The sequence below is a fragment of the Rhamphochromis longiceps genome, linkage group LG22 (assembly GCF_057381845.1).
Source record: "Rhamphochromis longiceps isolate RC_006_pf linkage group LG22, R_longiceps_female_GT1.1, whole genome shotgun sequence".
Lineage (NCBI taxonomy): Eukaryota > Metazoa > Chordata > Actinopteri > Cichliformes > Cichlidae > Rhamphochromis > Rhamphochromis longiceps.
Genome location: NC_140577.1, coordinates 9588992 through 9612787, shown reverse-complemented (window position 1 = coordinate 9612787; position 23796 = coordinate 9588992). Strand labels below are relative to the sequence as shown.

The window sequence follows — 23796 nt, the reverse complement described above, 5'->3', positions numbered from 1 at the left end:
CACTTTGGCCTTTGGTTCTTTGCGCTTCTCTCTTGCCTGTCTTCTGGTAAGTGTCAGGCGTTTTGGTTACTGTGAAAGGTTTTACATATTTGAGTTTCATGAGATGCAATTTCATGCTACATGTACAGGCAGGTAAACACAGTGGGCTCAAACTCTGCTACAGAGAAGCAGACACATGGACTTAAACAGACACACAAATCTAGTAGACATGTTTTCCATCTATTTGTTTTCATTTTCATCTCTTTTTCCTTTGACCAAAGTTTTTTTTAATTAATTAATTCATTCATTCATCCATTCATATTTTTAGTGATTTTGCAACTTTCTGGTGGTTTTATGTGTCTTTGTAGTCCTCTTATGTAATTTTGTGTTAACTTCACATGTCTTTTGTGTTGCTTTGCATCTTAGTCATGTTTGTCTTTGTGTCTTCATGCAGTTGTTTTGCCTTTCATTTGCATGCAACTCACCAAGGCTGGTTTTGCTTTAAAGTTATTATGGATTTATCTCTTTTTCTGTTGTTTTTTCTTATTTTTTGGAAGCTACATTATTACTTTTGAAAGTGCAGCCTATATTTATAGTTTCTTGTTGCTTTCCCCCATCATTTTGTATTTCTTTTTAAACTGGGGACTGGAGACACTCCATTTAACCTGTTTTAAAGCATTATTTGGAACATGGTTATAATAAAAGTGTGTTCGTTAAATTTCCAGTAAAACAAGGAATACGTGCAGAACATGCAAGGAATGCTTTGTGACAAGAAAAAGAAAAACGTGTGAAACGTGAACTTATACAGGAGGTATAATTAACTGAGTGTCCAAATGATGCTTTACGTTTGCAACACATTTGTTTTGTTTTCTCATATTGTAGTTTATTTTATTGAGCTACATGCTATTCACCTTATTTAAGCTGTTATGAATTTTATATATATATATATGTATGTATGTATTTATTTTTCTTAATTAAATAATCTTATTCAATTTATTTTATTTTTTATTCTTTTGACGATGTCTTAATATATAAACAGACATCTACTGCTTTCCATGCCAAATAGTAGCGTAATACTTTTATAAATATTTTATTAAATTGTGTCTTTAATCTTTCTTCATATATTTGTGCATTTTGTGCACTTATTTAATTTTTATATATTTCATGTATTCACTGTATATATAATTTTTAGATATAGTACATTTGAATTTATTTTTTATATATATTTATATTTTATGTTCTACAGGTTTCTCTGCGTTTATGCATCGTCACAAAAAGTCTCGCGTGATCTGGACTCAGCGTTAGCGTTAGATAGCGTGAGGTCGAGCGTTAACTACCCGTGAATGTCGACAAAGCGCACTATTTAGCACAATTAACAGAGAGAGAGAGATGTCTCCGAGTAAATATGTTATGCAGTGTGAGCGTGTAGTCCGAGCGCCTTGCCTCTCGTAAAGGTACGGTGGGCCTGTTTTGTTCGCTAAGTTGGTTTCGGTGCCGCTGCTAACAGGCTAGGTGGCTAACACTCGGTCAGCGCACTAAACCAGGAAGGAGGGACCCGACGACCAGGCAGCCTGGCCTCAGAGGTTGGTCTACTTCTGCAGACATTTATTCTTAAAAAACGCTTCTCGTCCATTCGTGTGGAAACGCGAACAAGGTAAGCGAGTTTGATTTTGTGGTTGCGCTAATAGGTGGCGAAAAATGAGTAACGTGTTCATTAACGTTGTTGCCTGCAGGGGAAGTATCGATAGCTGCAATCGGTTTTTACTGGACTCCACGGTTGGGGTTGTACATTAAAACAAACCAATCGTTAACACATCGATGTTTAATGTCATTTTGTAAAGATTTTTCTTTCTTTTTTCCATCTCTGTGACACCTGCTCTCCTAACCTCAGGCAGTCTTCTTGCTTAAAAACGCATTCTTAAATGGTAATGGTTAACAAAATTAGTGAACCGATCGAACTCGAGGTTAAAGATGAGTGCTAGTATCCACGCTGACCACGCTTGTTCAAGCGCAAAATGAAATTTGGCTTTTTATGGAGTAGTTATAGGGCTTATTGGTGCATATTGTATAATGCAAAGAGTGACACAAATCCAACACTATTTAAAGGTAACTGAGCATAGACATATAAAATAAATGGCTATAGGCTACGCCTAAGGGTATTTTAGTGCAATCTTACCAACTTGCATTACTCCCACAAATCCAGCCATGTTGTGAAACCCCATTAATTCTCGCCCCTGAACAGCTAACAAGGTGAGGAGTTGACCCACAGTAACATATATTCAGGACTTACCATGAAGTCCTGTAATTTGGCTCATTTTCATGAAAGATGCCTCCCTTTTTTCCTTTCTCTATCTAAAAGCAAAGTTGAGCCACACACTGTAGCTCCTGCAACCTCAATGGTATTAATAAGCTTGTCCTCCATTTCTTACCCCAGCTTGTAGGTTTACACTATACATAATGAAATAGATGTTTTTTTTACTGAAGTTCTAATATTTTAACCCACACTAAATGCGTATTCACCTCTATTGGAGTCAGCCGTCATGTGACACCAATACAAATGACTACCAAATTTGCCTCAGTTTACATTACTGCACATACATGCATTGCATGCAACTGCATTGTCTGCTAGTCTTTCAGTTGCTGCCTACATTGGATCTACATTGTTGATTTGACACAAGTTTTTACGCCAGATGTCCTCATTCGTCAGGGCTTGTCGAACCAGGTGTTTCATGTGTAAGTGTTAACTATTATAGGTTAAAAGACAAAAAAAAAAACCCCACAGAAAACCGAGAACAGTCAGTTCGACAAAGTTTAAAATAGGGAATGCAAATATTGTACATGTCTTTAGGATGTATGTGAAACCATTAATCACATTTTGCATGTCACTGTGCATGCCAAATATCCTTGCACAACATACTAACTAGAGATGGCACGATACCACTTTTTTATGTCCGATACCGATATCATAAATTTGGATATCTGCCGATACCGATATGAATCCGATATAGTGTTTTTTAATCAACAAAACTGTTTTTTAAAATATCTTGCTGCATTTTGCAAGTCTGCAAGTTCATACTCAAGTTTAAAACAACAACTACACTAAAGCTATTCTGTTATACCTGTATACAAAAAAAATATTTCATAATTCAGCAATACTGATCAATCTAATAAACTTAAACCTACACCATCCTCACTATTCTGGTATTTTAAAGAGTACTTAGCGTAAATATTAAGCAACCTAACTAATAGGGTTCCAACTCCCAGCAACAACAAAAATAAATAAATAAAAAATAGGGAACCACCCCTCACGCTCCACCTCATGATGCTTAATCGACGTAATCAACCTTAATTTGATGCAGTGTGAAAAAAAATGCACAGAAATCAATTATTTTTCAAGAAATATTAAATAGATTCAACATCTTTCTTCAACAAAATTGCAGACTGCACAGATGGTACCTTCCCAAAGTAAAAAGTACTATAGCTTACTAGGGTATATATATTAGACTTAATAGTCACTATATACAGTAATTGACTTCTATTCATTTTACATCAAATTAAAACTTTGGGTGTCAGATAATTATTTATTAAAAGCTCGACATTTTAAATGAGAATAAGAAAGAAAAGTATGTCTTTGTGCCCCCTTTTCCCTGTTAATGCCCTATCGGCCCCCCTGGCTAAACTTTGCTAGATCCGCCCCTGCACAGTTACCAGCGTCAGCTACGTCAGCTATGTAGAAAAAGATCCTGGTGTAGAAAGTAATATTAAATAAATTCTAACAACAGCTTATCAAGCTTAAACGTGCTGCTGTTGTTCAGCCGCTGGTTTCCTCTTTCTGGTGCAAAGTGGGCCAAAAACAAACAAGAGACACGGACTCGCGACAGAAAAGCCGATCAGCTGATCGTTAAGCAGTTTCACGATTGAAGTAGCAGCTGGAGAGCGAGAGGCAGTCGCTTGTTAAGCTTAACGCAGGAATGCTTTACAAACATTCAGAGATGGACTTACACACTTGCTTTACTTCTCTCGGGATAACTTTGTCGGAGATGAAATGCCGGGTTGCTAGCGAAGCTCCACATGCTATCCAGACCACCGACAGGTCCCGCATGCCACAGCCGCTCTATCACGTGATGCATACTGCTCCGACGTGCTAACGTTCTGAGGTGAGTTACGGCGTGTTGCAAGTTTTGTGAGGTGCTTTCGTGATATTTAATGGATCGGATTACATTTTTTATTTTTCTCCGATATCCGATCCAGTAATTTAGGTCAGTATCGGACCGATACCGATACGTAATATCGGATCGGTCCATCTCTAATACTAACCCCACGTTGCTTTTCGATGCGTCTGCTGGGGTATGAATGTGTGTGAATGTTAGCTAGAAAGCAGTTGGTAGGAAAAGGCATAGAACAAAGTGCTTCTATGAAGAAGTGAATGAGGCAAGTTGTGTAACACGCTTTGAGTGCTCAGGTAGAGTAGAAAAGCGCTGTATAAGAACCAGTCTATTTACCATTTACTTTGTATTTAAAATTGCACAAAGTCAGAAAAGTTTACCGAGTGCGGTTAAATGGTTTATTATCCAAGTTTCTGTGCAGATGGTGATTATGCATCCCTTTGGTTGTGCGGTACCGTTGGATCAGTATGACAGAGCCAAACCTTCTGATCTTTTTCTTTATCATAGTACAGCATAACAGTTGGCATGGCTGCTATCATTGCCAATGAGAGAGGGAGGGGCTTAACCTGTCTGGTGTTGCGTTTGGATTGTAATATGTGTGAACCAAAAGGTAACTGCTGTTTGCGAATTAATAAAATTAGAATCAGTTATTTAACAAGACTAGTGTTTCTTGTGTTGACTAGTAACGCACACATCCCTAGTTTAAAGTAATGGTGAATAAAACATGAAGTTTATTTAGTTACTTTTTATTAGAGTCAGAAAATAGGATGGTATAAGATTTTCTCGTTGGTAAATATCCTGTCAATTACAAGTTGTTAGCCAATAGTAATGTCGTGTCTTCAGTTATACAGTCAGAGCAATCCCATGCACGTCCAGTGGCGTTCAACAGCGCCAGGCTTCCTTTGCTTTAGCTTGCTTGACTCCAGTTGGAGAGAAGAGGTATCACAATGGTTGTTATCAGTTTTCTTTCTGCTTCAGGCTCTGTACATGCTCACATAAAAAAGGGTGCTTTGCGGGTCATGTGACCCTTGTTCTGAGCAAAATGATCAATGTGAGTGTCACCGCCACCAGTCAGATATGTTATCAAACGGTTATTACCAATGAAATTCAACTCTGTTGCAAATAAGACAAAATTAATGCTGCTGAAAATTGTTAATCTTGAAATTTATCATATAGAGTGGTAAAATAAAGCTTTTGATTTAAGTATTTTTGTCACTGACTGCTCTCTCTGCTGCTGCTGTTGATTTCTAAGTGGTGGCTGCAACTTAGATCCCTGAAACTTAAAAAGTTGTTTTCTCTATGTTTTTTAGGAGCAGTAGCTGCAGCAGTGTTTAAAAGAAAAAGAAAAAAGACGTAGCAGCAAGTTAGAATCAAGTATAAAGGCATTTATTCATTTGCTCCTTCACCAATTTAACACCTTGTCACAGCAAGACGTCATTCAGTGGTTTTAGTGATGTATTGCTCAACACTGAAGCTCAGTACTGAAATACTTAAGAGTGAAGACGCCATTTTGAAATCACCTAATTTAACATGATTTGTTATTCTGGTTCTTCCAGTTTTCACCCATGGATATTTTCCCCTCGCAGCTTCAGTTAGTTTCATTCTTCGCTCATCGTGCTTATAACCGTCAAGCAGCACTTTTTGCTTTTCAGAGTAACCCCAAACCACTTCTACATTATTTATTGCACATTATCTGATAGTTGAGTCGGGGCACGAGAAACACTTTGACATTCAGAGATGGTGTGCGGTGAAAGAGCTGAAGTTATTTGTGCTTGTTTTCACTTCCTTTTTTTGGTCTGGGCCAGTGTGGGTGACGCTTTAGTAGCATACAGTAGGTAATGTTGTGAGAGTCACCTTGCTTTAATTATCATTCAAAACATACATAAAGTCTGCAAAGGGGGCAGACTCAGGGGTGCTGCTTCTGTGAATATAAACTCTTTATAAACTCGCAGCTTTTATAAGCTTAGATTTGCATAAACAGTTTCTTAATGAGAGACTCACTGCTTACACAGGAACCCTTTCATGCAAGGAGATTGTTTTCTTTCCTTGGTATTAGTCTGATTTTTTTTTTTTTTTTCACTGAAGGAATTTTTTGGCTGACCTGAATATTTATCTTTGTTCGAACCGTGGGGACCTCCCCTGTAGGATTTCCTTCATAGGTTTATTCAGGGGACAAAGAAGTATCTGATAATAGGTAGATTCTTCTGAGCAGCCTTGAAAACAAAGCATGCACCAATATCTGATTTGGATCGGATATTACTCAGATTAGGGCTGGGCGATATGACCCAAAATTCATATCTCAATATTTTTTAACTAGATGGTGATATACGGTATATATCTCGATATTTTTTTAAAGCCATAAAGTAGGAACAAAAAGAGGGTTCATAGTCAAAGCTGTGTCCCAGATGTCACACAGGCACTTTTATTAACATACAGCATAGAAAAAACTACTCAAAAATAAATTGTGAGCATTTATTAAATAATAATCCTCCATAAATAAAAGAAAACTGCTGTTTTTGTGTATAACAAAGAGCTCACAATTGTGCAGTTAAAATGTAAACTAAAAGACGCTGAGCATAATAACATAGGCAGATTTCACAGCTGCTCTGTTCCCAACTTCTACTGCGTGACTGACAGCCTGGAGTTTGAAATCCGCTTCGTAACCATAACCATATAGTAACATAGACTATATCGATATAAAGGATATTGTCACATCTTATATCTCGTATAAAAATATCGATATTTTTAAAAGAACTCGATATATCGCCCAGCCCTAACTCAGATCCTGACTTGGAAAAGTAGATCAGACATCACTGTCAATATGCTGATCTTTTAATTTCCGTTCTGTGTTTACTGGCCACCAGCAGCAGGACATTGGTTACTTGTAGGAGAGCTCACAGCAGCAGTTTGGAGGTACTTTCTGCCTGCTACACGGACAGCTTTTCACATTTTTCCTAAATATGCTCATCTTTCTCTCCTCCACAATGTTTTCCACCAACAAAAACACTCCATGGGGAACGTTGAGGCGAGCGAGATGAACAAGCATTTGTTCAAGTACAGTAAAATTAAAAGCTCTGAATTAAAAGTCAAAACCAGCAGTCAGTTTTCTCTCACTTGACGATGATGATGATGGGTCAATCTAACCACTCCCCCACACACAAATAATTTTCAAAGCAAGCAGAGGTCCAGGCATGAACCTGTATTGATTATATGTATTGGGTAGATTCAAATAGGAATTATGTTAAATTTAACACGTTAAAGAGAGGAAGTGACCACCTTGATTGATGAGCGATCTCCAGTCACTTTGATTATTTGGATCATCATACATCGCTGCAAGCTGTTGATTGACTAAACTGCCACAAGCAAAAACCCAGCAACCTCGTGGTAGCCAGGGGTGAAAAACAGGGCAAATGGAAGAGATGAAAAATGAAAGTCAGAAATGACTCATTGACTCAGTAAAGGCTTTATGGGCTTATTGCCATGGTTTAAGCCCTGAGAAATTTAACATGAGAAAAACAAAGTAGTGAATCAGAGAAATAATGCGCCAATAAACTTCTCCTCCTTACAACCCTGCAGGAAATTGCTGCTTTTAACTGAGAAGCAGGCTTTGTTTCATCTGCTGTCTGTCCCACAGACAGAAAAAAAAGACTGAGACAGGCAGCCTTCAACCTGGTCACTACTTTTTACGATGGCCTGTGTAGATAAACAATAATCTTTGTTTCACAGACAAATGGAAAAATGGAAACAAAACAAATTGCAATTTGAAGGAACCCTGAAAAGGGAAAAGGCATGGGTTCTTTTGAAGTAAAATCAGCCATTGAGCATTCTCAAGTTTGGGGGAAAAAAACAAGTGAGGACCTTTTGTGCCCTAGATTTGCACAAATGAAGAAAACTCAAGTGGTCTGCAGTGGTGGTCTAAAAACCTGCATGAAAAACCTTTGTTTAGCAGGTAGAAAGTGGCGTCTCTTCAAACCACAACATTCGGTTAAACCCCCCCCCCCACAGTTGTCATTTCATTGCTGTCTCAAAGTGAGATCTTAAAGGCTTCAGACTTTAGAGATGACAGTTTGACGTCATTATCACCCAGGATGCTGCCTCTTAAACATCCTCCTTAGTTCCTGTTGCTGTAAACGAGTTCTCTGCGCTTTACTGCACAAAAGCAGCTCCGCCCGCTACATGCCTGCTGCTTTCTGAGAGTTTGAAAAACACTTGAAACACCCCTGCACCCAATTTAAAGTTAGTGGAGGGTAAAAATACTTGTTACTTTATCAGAAACTGGCTTGTAGATGAGTTAATTCACAATTCACAAAGTGTGGGCTGAGAGAGGTGGATTACAAAAATCTTTTATGTTGTTGATTAAATATTTACGTCTAAAAAAATACTAATGAAAAGTCATAAAACAAAAGCAAAGCTGTTGATTTTTTTTTTTTAAATTTACCAATAATAATCCTGCTTATTGATAGGAAAATGGAGAGGTGGCTATCAGCAAGCAAAAAGAGCCATAAACGGGGAAAAAAACTGAAAGAAATTCATCATAACATCACAATAAAACTGTGGCTTGTGATTAAAGTAAATTGGGACACGGCGTACTTAAGTTTAGGAATTGTTGCTGTAGATAAAGAAAGTCTCATCGTCTTATCCTGCAGTGTTGGGATAAAACACCATCTGCATCCCCCAAAGGCTTCTTTAATCCCTCACCTCCTCGGAGGTTTCTGTCAGCGTTGATTAATTAGTTATTTTTGGAGTTGAGGTTACTTAACAGGAGACGGCGTCTGTTTACGTCACTGCTGCTCTTTAACTGTCGCACAAAACAATGTTTAGTAGAAGTGGTAAGATTAAAAAAGAAAGAAAGAAGTAATTCAGCGATGAATAGTGTTGGACAAGCTGTCTTAAAGAAAAAATCTACTTGTTGAATTCAGAAGCATTAAAAACCCTTGTTATTATTGCAGTAACTATGGCAACAACCTTTAGGGGTGCATGATTAAACTACCAATCAGTTATTTTGGGGCAGTCTCGATTACTGAACATGATTTTTCATTAACTCAACAAAAGATTAATTTTCAAAGCGGATTTTCTTGAACTTCAGCTCTAACTCGAATAAAGAAGTACTGAAGTCACAGGTTCGCAACGCCACTCCCTCAAGAGCAACCGGTGCTCTCCTGGCCTGCAGCTGCTGCACGAAAATTTTAAGAGCAGGTGGTAATCATGAATTTCCCTCTGGCTTTCGTAACCCTTCTGATAGATCAGTCGTGTTTGAGATTAAAATCACTGTGTGTTTAACTGTCAGTTAAGACAAACCTTTAAAGGGTTGTTATACATCTAGAAATTTGATCCTTTATTAGAAAAAGGCGATGAAGGAAAAAAAAAAAGAGCTTAAAGTTTGGAAGGTCTTAAAACATTTTAAATGTCACCTGTTATTTTTCAAAATTTGTAATTTGCAGTCTTAAATAGCAGCAATATTTATATTTGTAGCTAGTAATGATTAGCATGTTAGATTTTAAAAAGGACGAGAAACTTAAATAGTGATCAGTTGATGTTGATTTACTTTCTTTGTATAATTATTATTATATCGTTATAAAAAATAATTTTGAGTAATTTTTTAACCCATCCATATGTCCCTTTTCTGCTGCTTATCTTTCTGCTCCTCTTCAGCAACAGCCTGAATATCTTTTGTGCACAGAAGCTCTTCTCCTCCTGTCTCATATTGCTGCTGGCTCTTGTGTATATGTTTACACCTTGATCCTGCTGTCTGCTGCGGTCTTTAAGCTGGCCCATTGGCCTTGGTTTGTTGCCACTGAGTTGGTTGTGATTTATTTTCATGACAGTTCAAGGTCATGGGGGGCCGCAGGGTCTTGGTGATGGGTAAGAAGGTGTTGCGCACATTATTCAGTGTCTATCTGTCAGCAGGTTTTGAAGTGTTTAGCTGCGTAGTCCTGATATATGTTTGTTTCATTTGATGTTTGCCCGACATTCTGTGTTCAAGCAGCTGTGTTCTGTGTTTTTTTTTTTTTGTTTTTTTTTTTTTTTTTTTTTTTCCCAGGAAAGCAATACTTTTACTGGCCTGAGATCAAAGATGTCAAAGCCTCCAAATTCTCCTGCTCGGTCCCGCTCCAGATCCAGGTCTAGGTCCAGATCCAGGTCCTACTCCAGATCCCACTCTAGAAGCCGCTCAAGATCCAGAAAACGTCGTTACAGGTAAACATTTGACTGAACCTTTGGGTCACAAATATCAGTTTTTACATACTTTGACCTCATAATTAAATAAATAATTGATGGATGGATGGATATCAAAAACAAGGAAAGCATATATTAGGTTGAATATAAATAAATATTTCAGTATGGCTCAGCAGGGTGGCGTTTTTCTGATATGTGCTGCTTGTGCTGGATATTGACACTTATATGACTCCAAATTGACACATTAGGAGGTGCATATGCTTGCTGCCAGCTGAGTCAACTAGTAAGAGTATAATATATAAAGAGCATACTGTAAATGTAGGCTTGCCAAGAGGTCACACACATAAATTACGGTATATTAAAAAAAAAAAAGTTGAAGTGAGATGAAATTAAAACTTATAAGATAAAAATATTAAAAATAAGACCACTCTTTCCATTCCGGCTGCCAGATAAGATCAGTTTTAAGTTATCAGAGGCTAAAGAAAATAAAAGAAGAGAGATCCAACAATGAAGAAGATAATAGAATTATTAAGATGAACAAAAACAAAATGGAGTAATTTTAACCCATGAGAATTTAACAATACCTGTCCACAGGAAATTCATATTTGTGTTAGTTAAAGGTGTCTGATTGTTACTAAGTAGCTTCTAAAGTCACACCATAAGAGGTGTGGTTTCGTTTTGATGTTAAACATAACTGATAAGCGTATAAGAGGAGCTTTCTTTCATTTTAAAAAAAATTGGCCTGGTGGTGTGAACATTTTACAAGAACTCCTTAAATGGCCATGATTTGTTCAAAATTCAAGTGGTTTCAGAAAGAAGAGAAGATGAGCTTTAGGGGACATCATGGTAGCACGACGCATTCACAAGATACATTGTCATACTCAGACACTTGGTGAATAAACTCTCAAACGATGTGTGAATACGATCACTCGAGTGATCACTTGAGTCTTAAGATAGCTGGTATTCTCTTAACTTACTGGTTGTAAGTTAAGAGCTGGTTTTGTTTAGCTGGCTCTTCTCCGCTGTCGAGTAAGTCAACCAGTAAGATTGCGTGTACAGTAATTATTGTCGACAATATCGGGAATAAATAAATGTATTGTGTTAGAGCTCTGACTTAAAAGAGGAGGAAGAGGAAGAAGTGGAGTTGAGTAAGAAGAGAGCGCAATGAGGAAGAAATACATGATAAAATATACAAACGTTAAATGGTCGAATATAATTTAAAAGGGGTGATCTTTAAATTAAAAACGAACTCATAATTAACACCTTACAGCATTTTTTTAAAACTATATTTCGTGTAAAGTTCATCAGATCTCATTTATCCTTCATAATTCTCGGGTATCTGGACTATCCCATTAGAAATCCATTGTGGTGTAGAGGGTTAGATGATAGAAGGCTTAGAGGGGAGTGTCTGCCCATTTCTAAAGGAGGTCAAAGCATTCATTTCCAGTAATCTTGCCTAGTTTGACAAACTGGACCTTGTTTGTTTTGGAACATATGATGTTTGGCATATGATGCAAGTAATAGTTGCTGTCATAGATTTTGGCATTTACTATCTAAAGAAAATTCAGTCAAAAATGAGTGCAAGTGGAGTGTATTTGTGTACAAAGGTCTTTGTGGCTTTGGTGTTTACTGAGTACGAAGTAACAAGGAAATGCTCGGCTCGTGTTTCACTCACTATCTGATTCGGCTCATCTTTCAGTGAAGCACTCATGCAAAGGGCTGAGCGGTTTCAGTGAAGATCGTTTCTTCCTAAATTATCTCTCACAAATACAGATGTTTTGCAGCTGCATGTATTTGTGTAGTATGCAGCATTTGCTCAGGTTCACTCTGTGGGTCCTTCAGCCTTGACTCAACGCAGCTCATTCTAGGTTTGATTTGCATGATTTGTTTTTAAGCAGTTTGCATCAGCGCACCTTCACTCTAAAAATCTACCGGCGTGCCTTTCTATTTCCAGTCTGCCTGTTTTTGGAGCCAATAAACACATTCAGAGACAGTTGTTAGATTGTTTTCTTTTTTCTTCTTGCCGTATTGAATATCAATGATTTTTCAAAGCAGGAAATAGAAGATAAGTCACCACTCTTGGCCTTGTTGTTATCTCCCTCCCTTTCTGATGCCTCCTCCCTCTGGGTCTACTCGTTTTTCCGACACATTCATTAAGGCCCTCGTGTGCGAACAAGTGTTGTTTTTTTTTCCCGTCTTGTATTTGATGCAGCCGAGTCCACAACAGCTCTGTTTCAATGAAAAGGTCCAAGGGGTAAGCAGAGAAGATTTGTTTTCTTTTTCCAGGAGAGATAATCTGTGTTGCATGAGTAAAAGTTTGACTTTGATTTTATCTGGAATGTGTAGGTGAAGTTCCTTAAGTAATTTTGTTGTTAATGTAACCGTTTGCTGAAATGGAACTCTTTTAATCACGGAGATCTTTAATGTCTGTTTTAGTTTACATGTGAGCAACCTGCTGCTCCTTCCAATCAGGCCACAGTGCTCAGTAACTGAGCTCCTGTTGGAGTGTGCACCTACATTAGGGTCTGTGGACCACTATGGTCCGTTTTGTAGCCTCGGAGATCCACGAGTGAATAAAGGTTTTGTGTGACATCCGAGTCTCAAAGGTTACCAGAGCAAAAAGACCTGTTCTTGATTTGGGCTCCATCTGCTGGTCAGGCTGCTGAGGTGTTACTCCTGTATTATGAATCAGTATAAATTTAAGCATTTAACTTGGAGGGCTTCAACTTATTGCTTTCAATGTCTATTTTCTGAGTTGGTTGTTTTTGGCTTGTAAGATGATGATTGTTGCTTAATTTGTTCAGCAGCAGCCCAAACAAAATATAAAGTTTTAAAGCAGACCAGGAAATAATCACATTAAATAATAATTTGTGCAACGGTGACAGTTTTTCCTGTCTTAGAATGGGACTTTGGGAATGTCTATTTACTGTGTGTGTTGGGATGATTCAGTCCTCCTTTTTTATTCCCTGTTTCTCAGACCTTTAGTTTTTATTAACTGGTGAAAGACCTAAACCTCTTTGGTGGATGCCATTTTTTTTTTTTTTTTTTTTTTTTTTTTACGTGCAGGAATAGATGTTTGTTTTCAAAGCTTTTTGTAGCACCCACAGACTACTAATGCACTAAGATTATAAACCTTTAGGTTTTCAGAAGTTTTCATTCAAATCTTGTATCCACATGTCAAGTAGACCCGGTTGAAATGTGTGATACTTTCCTAAGAAGACAACAGTTTGACAGTGATCTTTTTGTGTTTGGTGTTGTGTGAATTACCTGTACTGACTTGTTCTTAATGTTATGAACAGCTTTTCACATGTATCTCCTCTTCTCTCTCCCCCCTCCTTTTATTCAGTTCTAGGTCTCGTTCCCGTTCTCGCTCGCACTCTCCGTCCTATAGAAACTATCCTTCTCGGGACTATCAGAACAACAGAGGTGGCTTCAGAGGTTACAACAGAGGCTACCGTAGGCCGTACCACTACCGAGGTAGAGGCCGAGGCTATTACCAACGCGGCCATTACCAAAACAGAGGTGGAGGAGGTTATGGCTATAAGGGTAATTGGCAGGGTGGTGGTGGTGGTGGTGGAGGAGGAGGTGGCGGTGGTGGCGGGGGCGGCTGGCATGATCGGCATCATGACCAGGACCACCATTCTCACAGCCCCAGGAGGGGCCGCTCACGCTCCCGTACACCCAGGAAGCGCTCGGGCAGCCGGAGCCGCTCCCGCTACTCTGATCGTTCGTCTTCTGGACGATCCCGCCATTCTAGGCGCTCCAGCTACTCCTCTCGGTCCCGCTCCTCATCCCCACGCCACCGCAGCAGCAAGGGAAAGCCCAGCAACAAGGATGCTAAAGACAAGCCAGTTGAAAGTCAGGTTGAGAAGTCTACTCCGGAACCAGATGGCAGCGTCATCGAGAAGACTTCTGGAGGCAAATGGATTGACTACGACGCAAGCCCCAAACCAACCAGCCCAGAGACTAAGAAAGAGGACGCGCCTTCTGGTCCTGAGGTCAAAGGGCCCACCAGTGGTGGCACTATGTGGAAAACCATCAGCAGTGCATCACCTCCAGCAAAGAGCCCCACAAAGTCTGGACAAACGGCCTCGTTCAGCGGATTTGGATTCTTCTCAAAGGATGATGTCAAAACTACAGATAAGACTGTGATCTCTGCTGCCTTCAAAAAGTATGTCCAGTACTTTATTTTAGATATTGAAATGTAATTATATTATTTTCTCTTTTTATTTTTCCTAACAAATCATGAACGTTATTTGTCTTTCAAACATGTTTAGCTTTTTTCAAAGATCCTTGGAAGAATACAGTTTAAAAAGGAATGAAACATAAGACTCCTGATTTTAAGTGAATTGAAAATGTAGCCGGCTGTTTTCTGAGAGGAAGTTGTATGAAATCCCACTTACTTAAGACGATGGTGTTGACGTGAGTATATAACCATGAAAATGTGAGTCATGGTCTGTACTGTTTGCATTGGGGATGGGCTTTTTTTTTTTTCCATAAGGTTGTTTAAGTCAAATGATGACAAGCATCCTGAAATTTGAATTGGCAGGTGATCTCCAAATTTGGTTGTAGTGCTTGTGTTTGTCTGCCTTCAGTCTCTTGAGGAAAGTGAAGGGTAGTTCAAGCTTTTATTTTAAAAAAAAAAAACACACTAACTGGGGAATTAAATTAGTGGTCCTGGTTCTTAAAAGCAAATGTAGAAGTGCCTTAAACCTGTTTTAAGGCACTATTTTTCTAAATGGCCAGCAAAGGGTGATGTTTAAGGTTGCAATAGACTTCTGGTTCTATAGAAATATGTGAGAAAACAGCCTCAGCCTCCGTTATTTTGTGGTGACTTTATGATCAACCCTCAGGCCATGCTGTTTAGAATATGAAGCCAATTTGTAAATTATAATAATTTTTGAGTTAGAAAGGACAATTGTTCAGGATTTGCATGTTGGGTCACGAGTAATTAGCCCCAGGTAATTAGCAAATGAGCATGCTGTCAGATCCACCCCTTCACAAACCAGTGGGAGATGCTGCTGTCTAAAACCCTTTAAGCCATTTTTCTTCAGAAAAAGCAAGGTCTGCTGATGGATATTTGAAAATGAAGTCATGAAATTCAGTAATTATAGAGCTCTGAAGGGGCTTAGTAAACAGCCTAACTGCTAAAGTTGATCTGAAATTAGGTGCTTTAGCTCCTGTCCCTTTAATCGAGGAATTACCTTTTCATATTCTGACCTCAATGACTTTAAACTTTGGCGATGTATATTTGAGCACTGACCATTGTAAAAACAAATGGAGACAAAAATAAGGCCGTACCGTACCAATATGCTTTTATATTGTAAGCTAAAGACCCTACAATAACAGACTCCACTTTGGTCATGTAAATGGAGAGTCTTTTTTTTTTTCACACATTAAGGTTAATTATGGACTTTGACCATTTCTATTTACATTATATATTCTATAGATAGATAGATAGATAGATAGATAGATAGATAGATAGATTGATAGATACAGAAAGAAGGCATACATTTTCATTGCTATGCAGATGACACCCAGCTTTATCTTTTCATGAACTCACACAAGTTAGCTGAACTACAGGAATGTATTAAAAACATTAAGTTTCTCTATGACCTCCAATTTCCTGCTTAGAAGCAGTACAATAACCTCTGATAACTGAGGTTTTTGTATGCGACTCTAAAAATCCCTAACCAGATAGTTACTCTGGGTGGCATTAGCTTGGTCCCCAGTAACACTGTGAGGGATGTTGGAGTCGTTTATTAGACAACTAAACAAATGTGTAGGACTATTATATAATTTGGGCAGTGTATCTAAAATGAGCAATATCCTGTCTCAAAGTAATACTGACAAACTAGCTCATACATTTATTACTTCTAGTCTATTTCTGCCTATAAATACACATTCAGATTCATGATTCTGTTTTATTAAGTGTCATTAAGCGATTTTTCTTTCAGAATAAAAGGTAGTTTCAAGATTATTTGTGATACACAAGTTTGACAGAAATGAAAATGAAAACATTAAGGAAGGACAGAAGGTTGGGTAACAGGAAAATGTCTAATGTTTCAGTAAATAATCTTTTTACAACCTGGTTTTAAGCATGCCCATCCCCAGTGTGTATTGTACCTTTCACTTTCAGCTTGTTAGAACATGTTGCACTTGTGTGGTCTTGTTTTCCCTCTTGCATTATTCATCCCAGTCTGAAATTATTAATTTAAATCGTATTATTGGTTCACTTGGAGGTGCGGGTGCTAAAGTTCACTTTGAATTTCTCTGTTTCAGGTTTATGGCTGAGAACAAAAACAAAAAGCAGGCAGCTGAAAAGGAGAACAGTCGTGAAAAGGAGCAGATCACTGTAGATAGAGAACAAGAGAAAAGTGGCAAAACTGGAGAGCTCTTCAACCTCTCGTCCTTTGGTGACATCAAGGAAGACAAGACTATGCCTTTCTTTGAGGCTGGAGAAGAAGAGTTCCTCAAATCACACGGGATGAAAGAGAGGGACCTTGAGGAGGATGCTGAGGTAAAACCTGCCCTCGTAGCTCGGGACATGTTCGGGAAATGGGGGGACGAGTCAAGCTATTCAACATCTTACCCGTCCATTAAGGAGAAAGTCCGTGTAGACCCCGAAGACATAGACCCCATTGATGATGTGGAGGAGGAGTTGTACCGAAGCCGCAAACATAAGAAAGAGGAGAAGTCCAAGAAGAAGGAGAAGAAAGAAAAGGAGAAGGCCAGAAGGAGTTTGTCCCCACCAACCACTTCAAGAGAGAAAGACCGGCCACTGTTCCCTGGAGCTTTTCCTCCTCGTGAACAATCGCCCGCACCGCGTCTGTTTGCATCAAAAGAAGACTTTGAGCTCAGAATCGCTTCTTTAGATGAACTTCCCAGGTATGTGCAAATAAACTACAAATAAAATGCGACAGCAAACGCGCTCTAGTGTGAACCCTCATGCGCAAAAGAAGACGTCACACACAACGCGCTCTGTTTAGACGCAGAGCAAACAATATTGTTTGACTGATGGCCCTTAATATAAAGACTTCGGACTTTACGTTTCCCAATTTTTGCTTTAAGTTATTTTGTTATTTACATAATAATGTAAATAACCTAATAATTATCCTTATTGCTGTTTTAGAGGAGCGGCGCTTCAAAGGTTAGCTGCAGATTTCTGTCAGAATCTGCAGATTATACAGTACAAATAAAATGTTCACGTTGTCTTCCCAACAGTTTCACTGACATCTACTCTGGATGGCCAGGAAGCGTTCGCGATGTCTTCTCGGGCGCTTCTCCGGAGCTGATAATTGGCGTCTGTCTTGTGTCAGTGATGTAAAAGACGGATTAATGCGACCTGACTGTTCAAACAGCAGTCGCTTTCTAAAACATCAGATATGTATCGGATTCAGTACCACTTATGAAAGTGACCCAGATCGGATTTGAAAATATCGGATTTGTGCCGTTCACACTGTCACACCATGATCGGATATGGGTTGCATAGGGTCAAAAAAAAAATCAGATTTGATGCGCTTTCGCCTGCAGTGTGAACGTAGCCTAATGCTCACGGGCAGTAAAGGTGGCACCAGTAATCTTAAAGCTTAGCTGGACACTTTTCTATTTTTAAGATTTCAAACTACCAAACTAGCAAATCTCTCAATAAGGAAAGAAAGAGATGATTTTTATCGGTGTGACGTTTGCATTTTAAACTTCACAGCTTCTTTAAAAACAAAAAATAGCGTCTGTATTTAACACTGATCTCGAAATTTGGTGATTTTAAAAACACAATATTCCAATGCCATTTTTCTTTCTTTCAGACACTTGAAACATGAACAGACTTCCCTAACATTTGTTAGATGTAGTTATTTATTTACTGTTCAGGGAAGTAGTAGACTACCATCTGGTGGACACGCTGTGCATCGTAATTACATGGTTGAAGGGTGTTTCTCTCTTTTTTTTACTCTTGAGTTTTCATTTGTCAGCCATTATAAATGCAGATACCAAATAGCAAACATTTCATCATATATTTGTTCAGCATGTTTGCATTAATCTTTGCTCCTTCCTTCCTGTTTGCTCTTAGCTCCTCCCTCTCTAAAGATCGCCACCTGCCCCGGGAGCTGCTGAATACCACTAAGAAGGATCCAGAATTTCGCTCCATTTTCCAGCACATTCAGTCCACACAGCTCCGTCGCAGCCCGTCTGAGCTGTTCGCTCAGCACATAGTCTCTATTGTGCACTACATCAAAGGTACAGTGTGTTTGCAGTGTCACGTCCGCGCAAAGGTTTGGGCAAGCTGATGAGCTCCGACGATTCATTACTTGCATATTAGCGAGTTATCAGCGTTAGTCTTGTGTGTATTTGGAATAATACCTTTCTGTGGTTTGTCTGCAGCTCAACACTTCCACTCCTCTGACATGACTCTAAGTGAGCGCTTTGCCATGTACCAAAGAAAAGCTGCAGAGGCAGAAATGATGAAGCCAAGGAAGAGCCCAGAAATCCACAGGTAGCCTCCAGAAACGACTATCTGATCATTTTTGATTAATTCATCCAAGAATCTCTGTTCTGAAAACTTCCTACAATCACTAATGAGGCTTTTCCCTCGTCTTTTAGGAGAATCGATGTTTCCCCCAGTGCTTTTAAGAGGCACTCTCACCTGTTTGAGGATTTGGAGGAGGCAAGCTACAAGGTGACGAGCCCTTTTGAAATTTGACGTATGTGGAACAAGCAAATCTGAGACAATCCAGAGCAGCAGTGGTTCAGCTTTGTGCTTTTCTTTCAAAGGATGCGTATTTCTAAATCAAAAGAGCCCAATTGTGTTTTATAAGTGCCAAGCAAGCCCCCCAGCCTATGAGATATGGTTATTGATTGGGTATGTACGAACCCAAGCAAAGGCTTAAAGGAAGTGAATTAAGATCCCGAGTCCAAGCCTCTCAAGGGACGATTATCAGTGCCTTTACCTTGTAAGTATTTTTCCTAAAAAGAAAAAAAATCAAGCCACAAAACTGTAAAATTCAGTTTATTTAAATAAGCTACATGCATGCTGCTGGTTTCCACAGATACTTCCACAAATAGCTGTAAGATATAAACATTTTGTTATCATAGTTTTTCTACATTTGTAACAGTTGCAGATTACGGTAACATGTTTCTTGACCACCTGAGGGAACGCAGTATTTGTATAAGTTGTATACAGTGTGGTGCTCTGTGCATTCATTCAAAAATTTCCCATCAGCCCTGTGAACGGCTGCTTTAACTGTTTGCTAAAATCGAATCTCTGCAGGACCCAAGTAAAAAGTTCAAAGGCGACGTGATGGACCTTCGCCTGGATATTGAAAGACGTAAGAGGTTTGCTGGGAAGGAGCGCGACTTCAAGCGTGAAGGGGCCAGGAGCCCGGGAGGCTCCCAGGGACTGAGTAGAGAGAGGTCCTCTGAGAAATCTGGGAAGCACCACAAGAAATCCAAGTTTGTTGTTATTTATTTGACACAGATTCATAACAGCAGTATCAGTATATCCACTGATTCATAACTTAGTTTTAATGACGCACGTCCTTTATTTTTTGTCACCTGCCTTACAGGAAGGGTAAGAAGAAGCGGGATCGCTCTCCTTCCTCTTCTTCCTCCTCATCCTCCCAGTCCCCTTATCCTCCGCCATTCCGAGGCAAAGAATACATGGGGGAAGGGATGGAGCACCCTGAGGAGGGCTTCAGCCACACACGCTATCCACCGCGGGACTACGCTGGCCCTGGTGACCGAGGCCCTCGAGATTATGAGGGCCATGGCATGGAGAGAGGCCGAGGCCGTGGATTTGTAAGTTCCCTTCATCTTTGAATGTCTCCTTGGCTGTTTTTGTTATTGACATGTCATCTTCTTGCGATTTCCTATCCTAATGGCAGTAGACAGTAGACTGCGCTTGTCTGCTCTGTTCCTTCCTCCTAATGCTACGGATCATAATGTGGATGATGACAATAAATGATGATGATGACAGTCTATCATACATATTCCATGCACTACATGGTTTTTATAAAGGTAACGTAGCGCCAGTCAGTGGAAAGTCAGCTCATCACTAAACTCTAATGCCTGTAGTCCGTGTGTGTGTGTGTGTGTGTGTGTGTGTGTGTGTGTGTGTGTGTGTGTTCTTGTCTCATTGTCACAGGACCTAGTTATAATCTTCTCCTCCATCTCGTTAGATATCAAAGAGTTTGTCTCAAGACTGCGAGTTTCAGTCCTGCCTGTTGTTTTTGCTTTCAGTTCCCCAGAGTCAGAGGAAGAGGTTGGAACAGGGGAAATTACCCCGGCAACAACAGCAATGGAAACCCTGCCAACATAAATCCTCCAGTGCGGCCGCCTGACGAGGAGTGGGACCCTGAATACACCCCCAAGAGCAGGAAGTACTACCTGGTGAGTCTCTGCAGCTGCTAATTGATTTACTGGTGTATTTGAAATGGAGGACATGCAAAGCCGAAAAAGTAGTCCAGTGAACAACAGCTGTTCAGTCAGTGCAAGGCATAATCCAAAATATATACTCACTGCTTTATTAGGTACACCTTTCCAGTATTGAGCTGCACATTCTTTGGCCTTGAGAGCTGCTCTGCTGGATTGTGATTTGGTGACTGGGATCATTTGAGTACTTCTGCCGCTGCAGCCCATCTATGTCACGTGCATTCAGCGATGCTCGTTTGCACGTCTTGTGATTGCTTGAGTTATTGTTTTCTTCCTGTCAACTTAACTCACCAAGACCATTCTACTCTGGCATCAACATGACATTTTCATCCAGAGAACTGCAGCTCGCTGGATGTTTTCTGTTTTTCAGACCGTTCTCTGTAAAGAAAATAGTCTGTAGAGACAGTTGTGTGTAGCTTCTGAAATACTTGAACCACCAATAACCATTTAAATTAAAGTCACCTAAATCACTTTTATTCCTTATTCTGATGCTCAGTTTGAACTTCAACAGGTCGTTTTGACTATGTCTAAATGCCTAAGTGCATCGAGTTGCTGCAATGTGATTGGCTGACTAGATAAGTCTTAAAAAGAAGTTGAGGTTTGCCTAACAGAGTGAGTGCTATTCCTACAAAGTTGATTCTGTTGATCTGGATGTCTAATGTTTTTTATTTGTATTTCTTTTTAAGTTTCTGTTTTCAGTTCAGTTTGAGTGAGTTTGCTCGATCCTGTTCAGCTTTTATTGTTTTCAGCGGTTCAGTTGGTTTATAAATATGATGTAGGAGTAATTTGCCAGAAATTCACTGGAGTTTGTCTGAAAATGTTTTAGCTCCTTCAGAAAAGATTTCAGGTGCTTTGGACTTCTTTGATGTTTAAGCGTGTGTGAATGTTGTGGGATAAATAAATCACATCTTTACACTTTCAGCACGATGATCGCGATGGAGAGAAAACCTGGGTTGATAACCGAGGCAGAGGCCGCGGCTCCTTCCCCACTCGCCGAGGCCGCTTCGTGTACCGGAAGGGAGGCAGCAGCCCGAAGTGGACCCACGACATGTATCAGGGAGGAGAGGAGGGGGAGCTGGCAGACGACAGCCTGGAAGTCGACCATAAAGAAGCCAAGGGCGCCGGGGATGCGCCGAGCCTGAAGCAGTAAAGCTCTCGCTCCATCACCTACATGTAGAAGTCCTATCAGAGCGGTTAGAGTGGTGATGAAGGGGTTAAATTTCTGTTTTTTCCATCTTGCTTCATCTCATGTTTTAACGGTTAACATGTTCAGTGAGTTCTCTGTGTAGAAGCGAAAAGAGGAGCGCAACTGTTACTGTGATTGTTTTTTTTGTTTTGTTTAGGTGTTAAATGGTGAGTTTTGATTTGTGTTTATCGCATCGGCAAAGATTCGAAAAGGTAAAAAATGTTTCCGCGGACACGGCAAAAAAGAAAAGAGATTGTGCCTTAGGAAATAATACGGTCACGTGTCCGTCTGATATGTTTGAAGGTGAAAGCGTGTAGGAGAAATCTGATTAATCTGTTTTGGGGGTTTTTGTTTTGTTTTTTTTAAATGCATGAGACATTTGATTCATACGTTGCTCAACGGGACCAATCGGAGGCAGCTGCCCGGCTCGCTGATTCGCAGACGTGGCGGTCTCCCCGGGCGTTCGTCACTTCTGCTTTCTGAGCTTTTACACGCAGCTCATCAGCAGCTGCTGCATATTCTCGTTGGTTTGTGGATGTTTCCATAGTAAGACGGATGTGTTTTAGACAGAAAACGCGTGAACATTTTTCCGGCGCCGTCATATCTGTTTAGATAAGAGGCCATGTTTGTCTAGATTTTTAATTAAAATAAAATCAGTAGTGTTACATGACATAATCCATGTATAGAATTAGATCTGAAGCTTTGTAATCCTGCAGTTTTACTTGTGTAAAAAAAAAAAAAAACTAACTGAAGAGAAATGTGAAGATTTGTGGTGAAAAAAAACAAACATGATGTGATGATTTTAAATGGAATCGACCTGAACTAGCAGAACTAGTTTGGCCACATCTCGCCGCGCCCTTCTCGTCCACGTTCGACTGTACATACTGCATGAATCAAACAGGACTGATTTTGTTCGGTCTGATGCTGAAATCTTTTTTACTGTTCAAGAGCTTTGAACTACCCGTCTTTTAATTTTCAATAAATTTTTCTTTGATTCGGGGCATTTTTGTGAGTGTTTTTTCTTTAGAAAAAGAAATAAATGCAGTTTCAGGGGTATATGTTATTACATGTGGGTTACAGATCACATTGAATATACAAAAACACAAAATCTTCACATAAAGTGTATTATCCTAGAGTTATTTATCGACATCTAAAAACATGTTAAGATTTTTGCATATTTTCATGCCTCTGTGCTAATAAATTATTGTAATTGCTGTGCATTTAATTTAAAAACTATAAGTATTATTCACACGCAGCTAACTCTAAAAGCAGTACAGTAATCAATCTAAAAGAGACATCAATAATTAAAAACTGCAAAAAGTCTCAAATGACATTATAAAGCTTCTCATTTTTCATGAACACACCCCCGTCGTTATCGATGGTAACTAACAGCGCTTAAGACTTTAAATCTCATCTGATATATATATTTTTTGCGTAAATATGTTTATTATAATTTTAAAATTAGGATGCAAGATTTCTGAGCTCATTGAGTGCTGTTTATTTTTGCCTGGAAATTAGCACCACAGTATAATTTGCAGAGTAAATTGTTTTCAGCAACTAAACGAGAAGAATGAGGAGATGGAGCCATCTAGTGGTGACAGTGGGTCAGCTCCTGAAGAGTGAGGGTGAAAATACGGAACGCACCAAAGAGCAAATGTATTTTTTTGTGGTGACCCTTGTGACAAGGGAGCTCTCAGTGACAGATCTAGGACAGGACCAGAAGGAAAAGACCTGACAGTAGAAATCTTGTCTTAAAAATGTTTTTCAGTAAATGGAGACGAGGGCACAAAATACATCGATTTATAAGAGAGTTATGTGTACTAAAAAGAAAGTGACGTTTGTGGCTATGATTTGATACAAGTTTTG

General features: G+C 39.4%; 1 protein-coding gene across 2 annotated transcripts; it reads left to right on the top strand.

The window, feature by feature from the left end:
• The first annotated feature begins 1260 nt into the window (after nt 1-1260).
• On the top strand, nt 1261-22933 carry thrap3b (thyroid hormone receptor associated protein 3b). 2 transcript variants are annotated; one of them, XM_085395155.1, is made up of 11 exons: nt 1261-1562; nt 10186-10340; nt 13666-14490; nt 16602-17207; nt 18388-18554; nt 18699-18810; nt 18918-18993; nt 19585-19766; nt 19880-20111; nt 20553-20702; nt 21667-22933. In XM_085395155.1, the coding sequence occupies exons 2-11, from the start codon at nt 10219-10221 to the stop codon at nt 21892-21894; spliced, it is 2700 nt and encodes an 899-aa protein (XP_085251281.1). In that variant the 5' UTR covers nt 1261-1562; nt 10186-10218; the 3' UTR covers nt 21895-22933. The 2 variants fall into 2 exon arrangements, with proteins under 2 accessions (XP_085251281.1, XP_085251280.1); XM_085395154.1 differs by having other exon boundaries at nt 1261-1633.
• The last annotated feature ends 863 nt before the right edge of the window (nt 22934-23796 follow it).

Bases quoted from the DNA above. Each gene is read 5' to 3' on its own strand.
- thrap3b (XM_085395155.1), top strand. From the start codon at position 10,219: ATGTCAAAGCCTCCAAATTCTCCTGCTCGGTCCCGCTCCAGATCCAGG. The intron at 17,208-18,387 runs GTATGTGCAAAT...GTTTGCTCTTAG, and splicing joins TCTTTAGATGAACTTCCCAG to CTCCTCCCTCTCTAAAGATC. The intron at 19,767-19,879 runs GTTTGTTGTTAT...CCTGCCTTACAG, and splicing joins AAGCACCACAAGAAATCCAA to GAAGGGTAAGAAGAAGCGGG.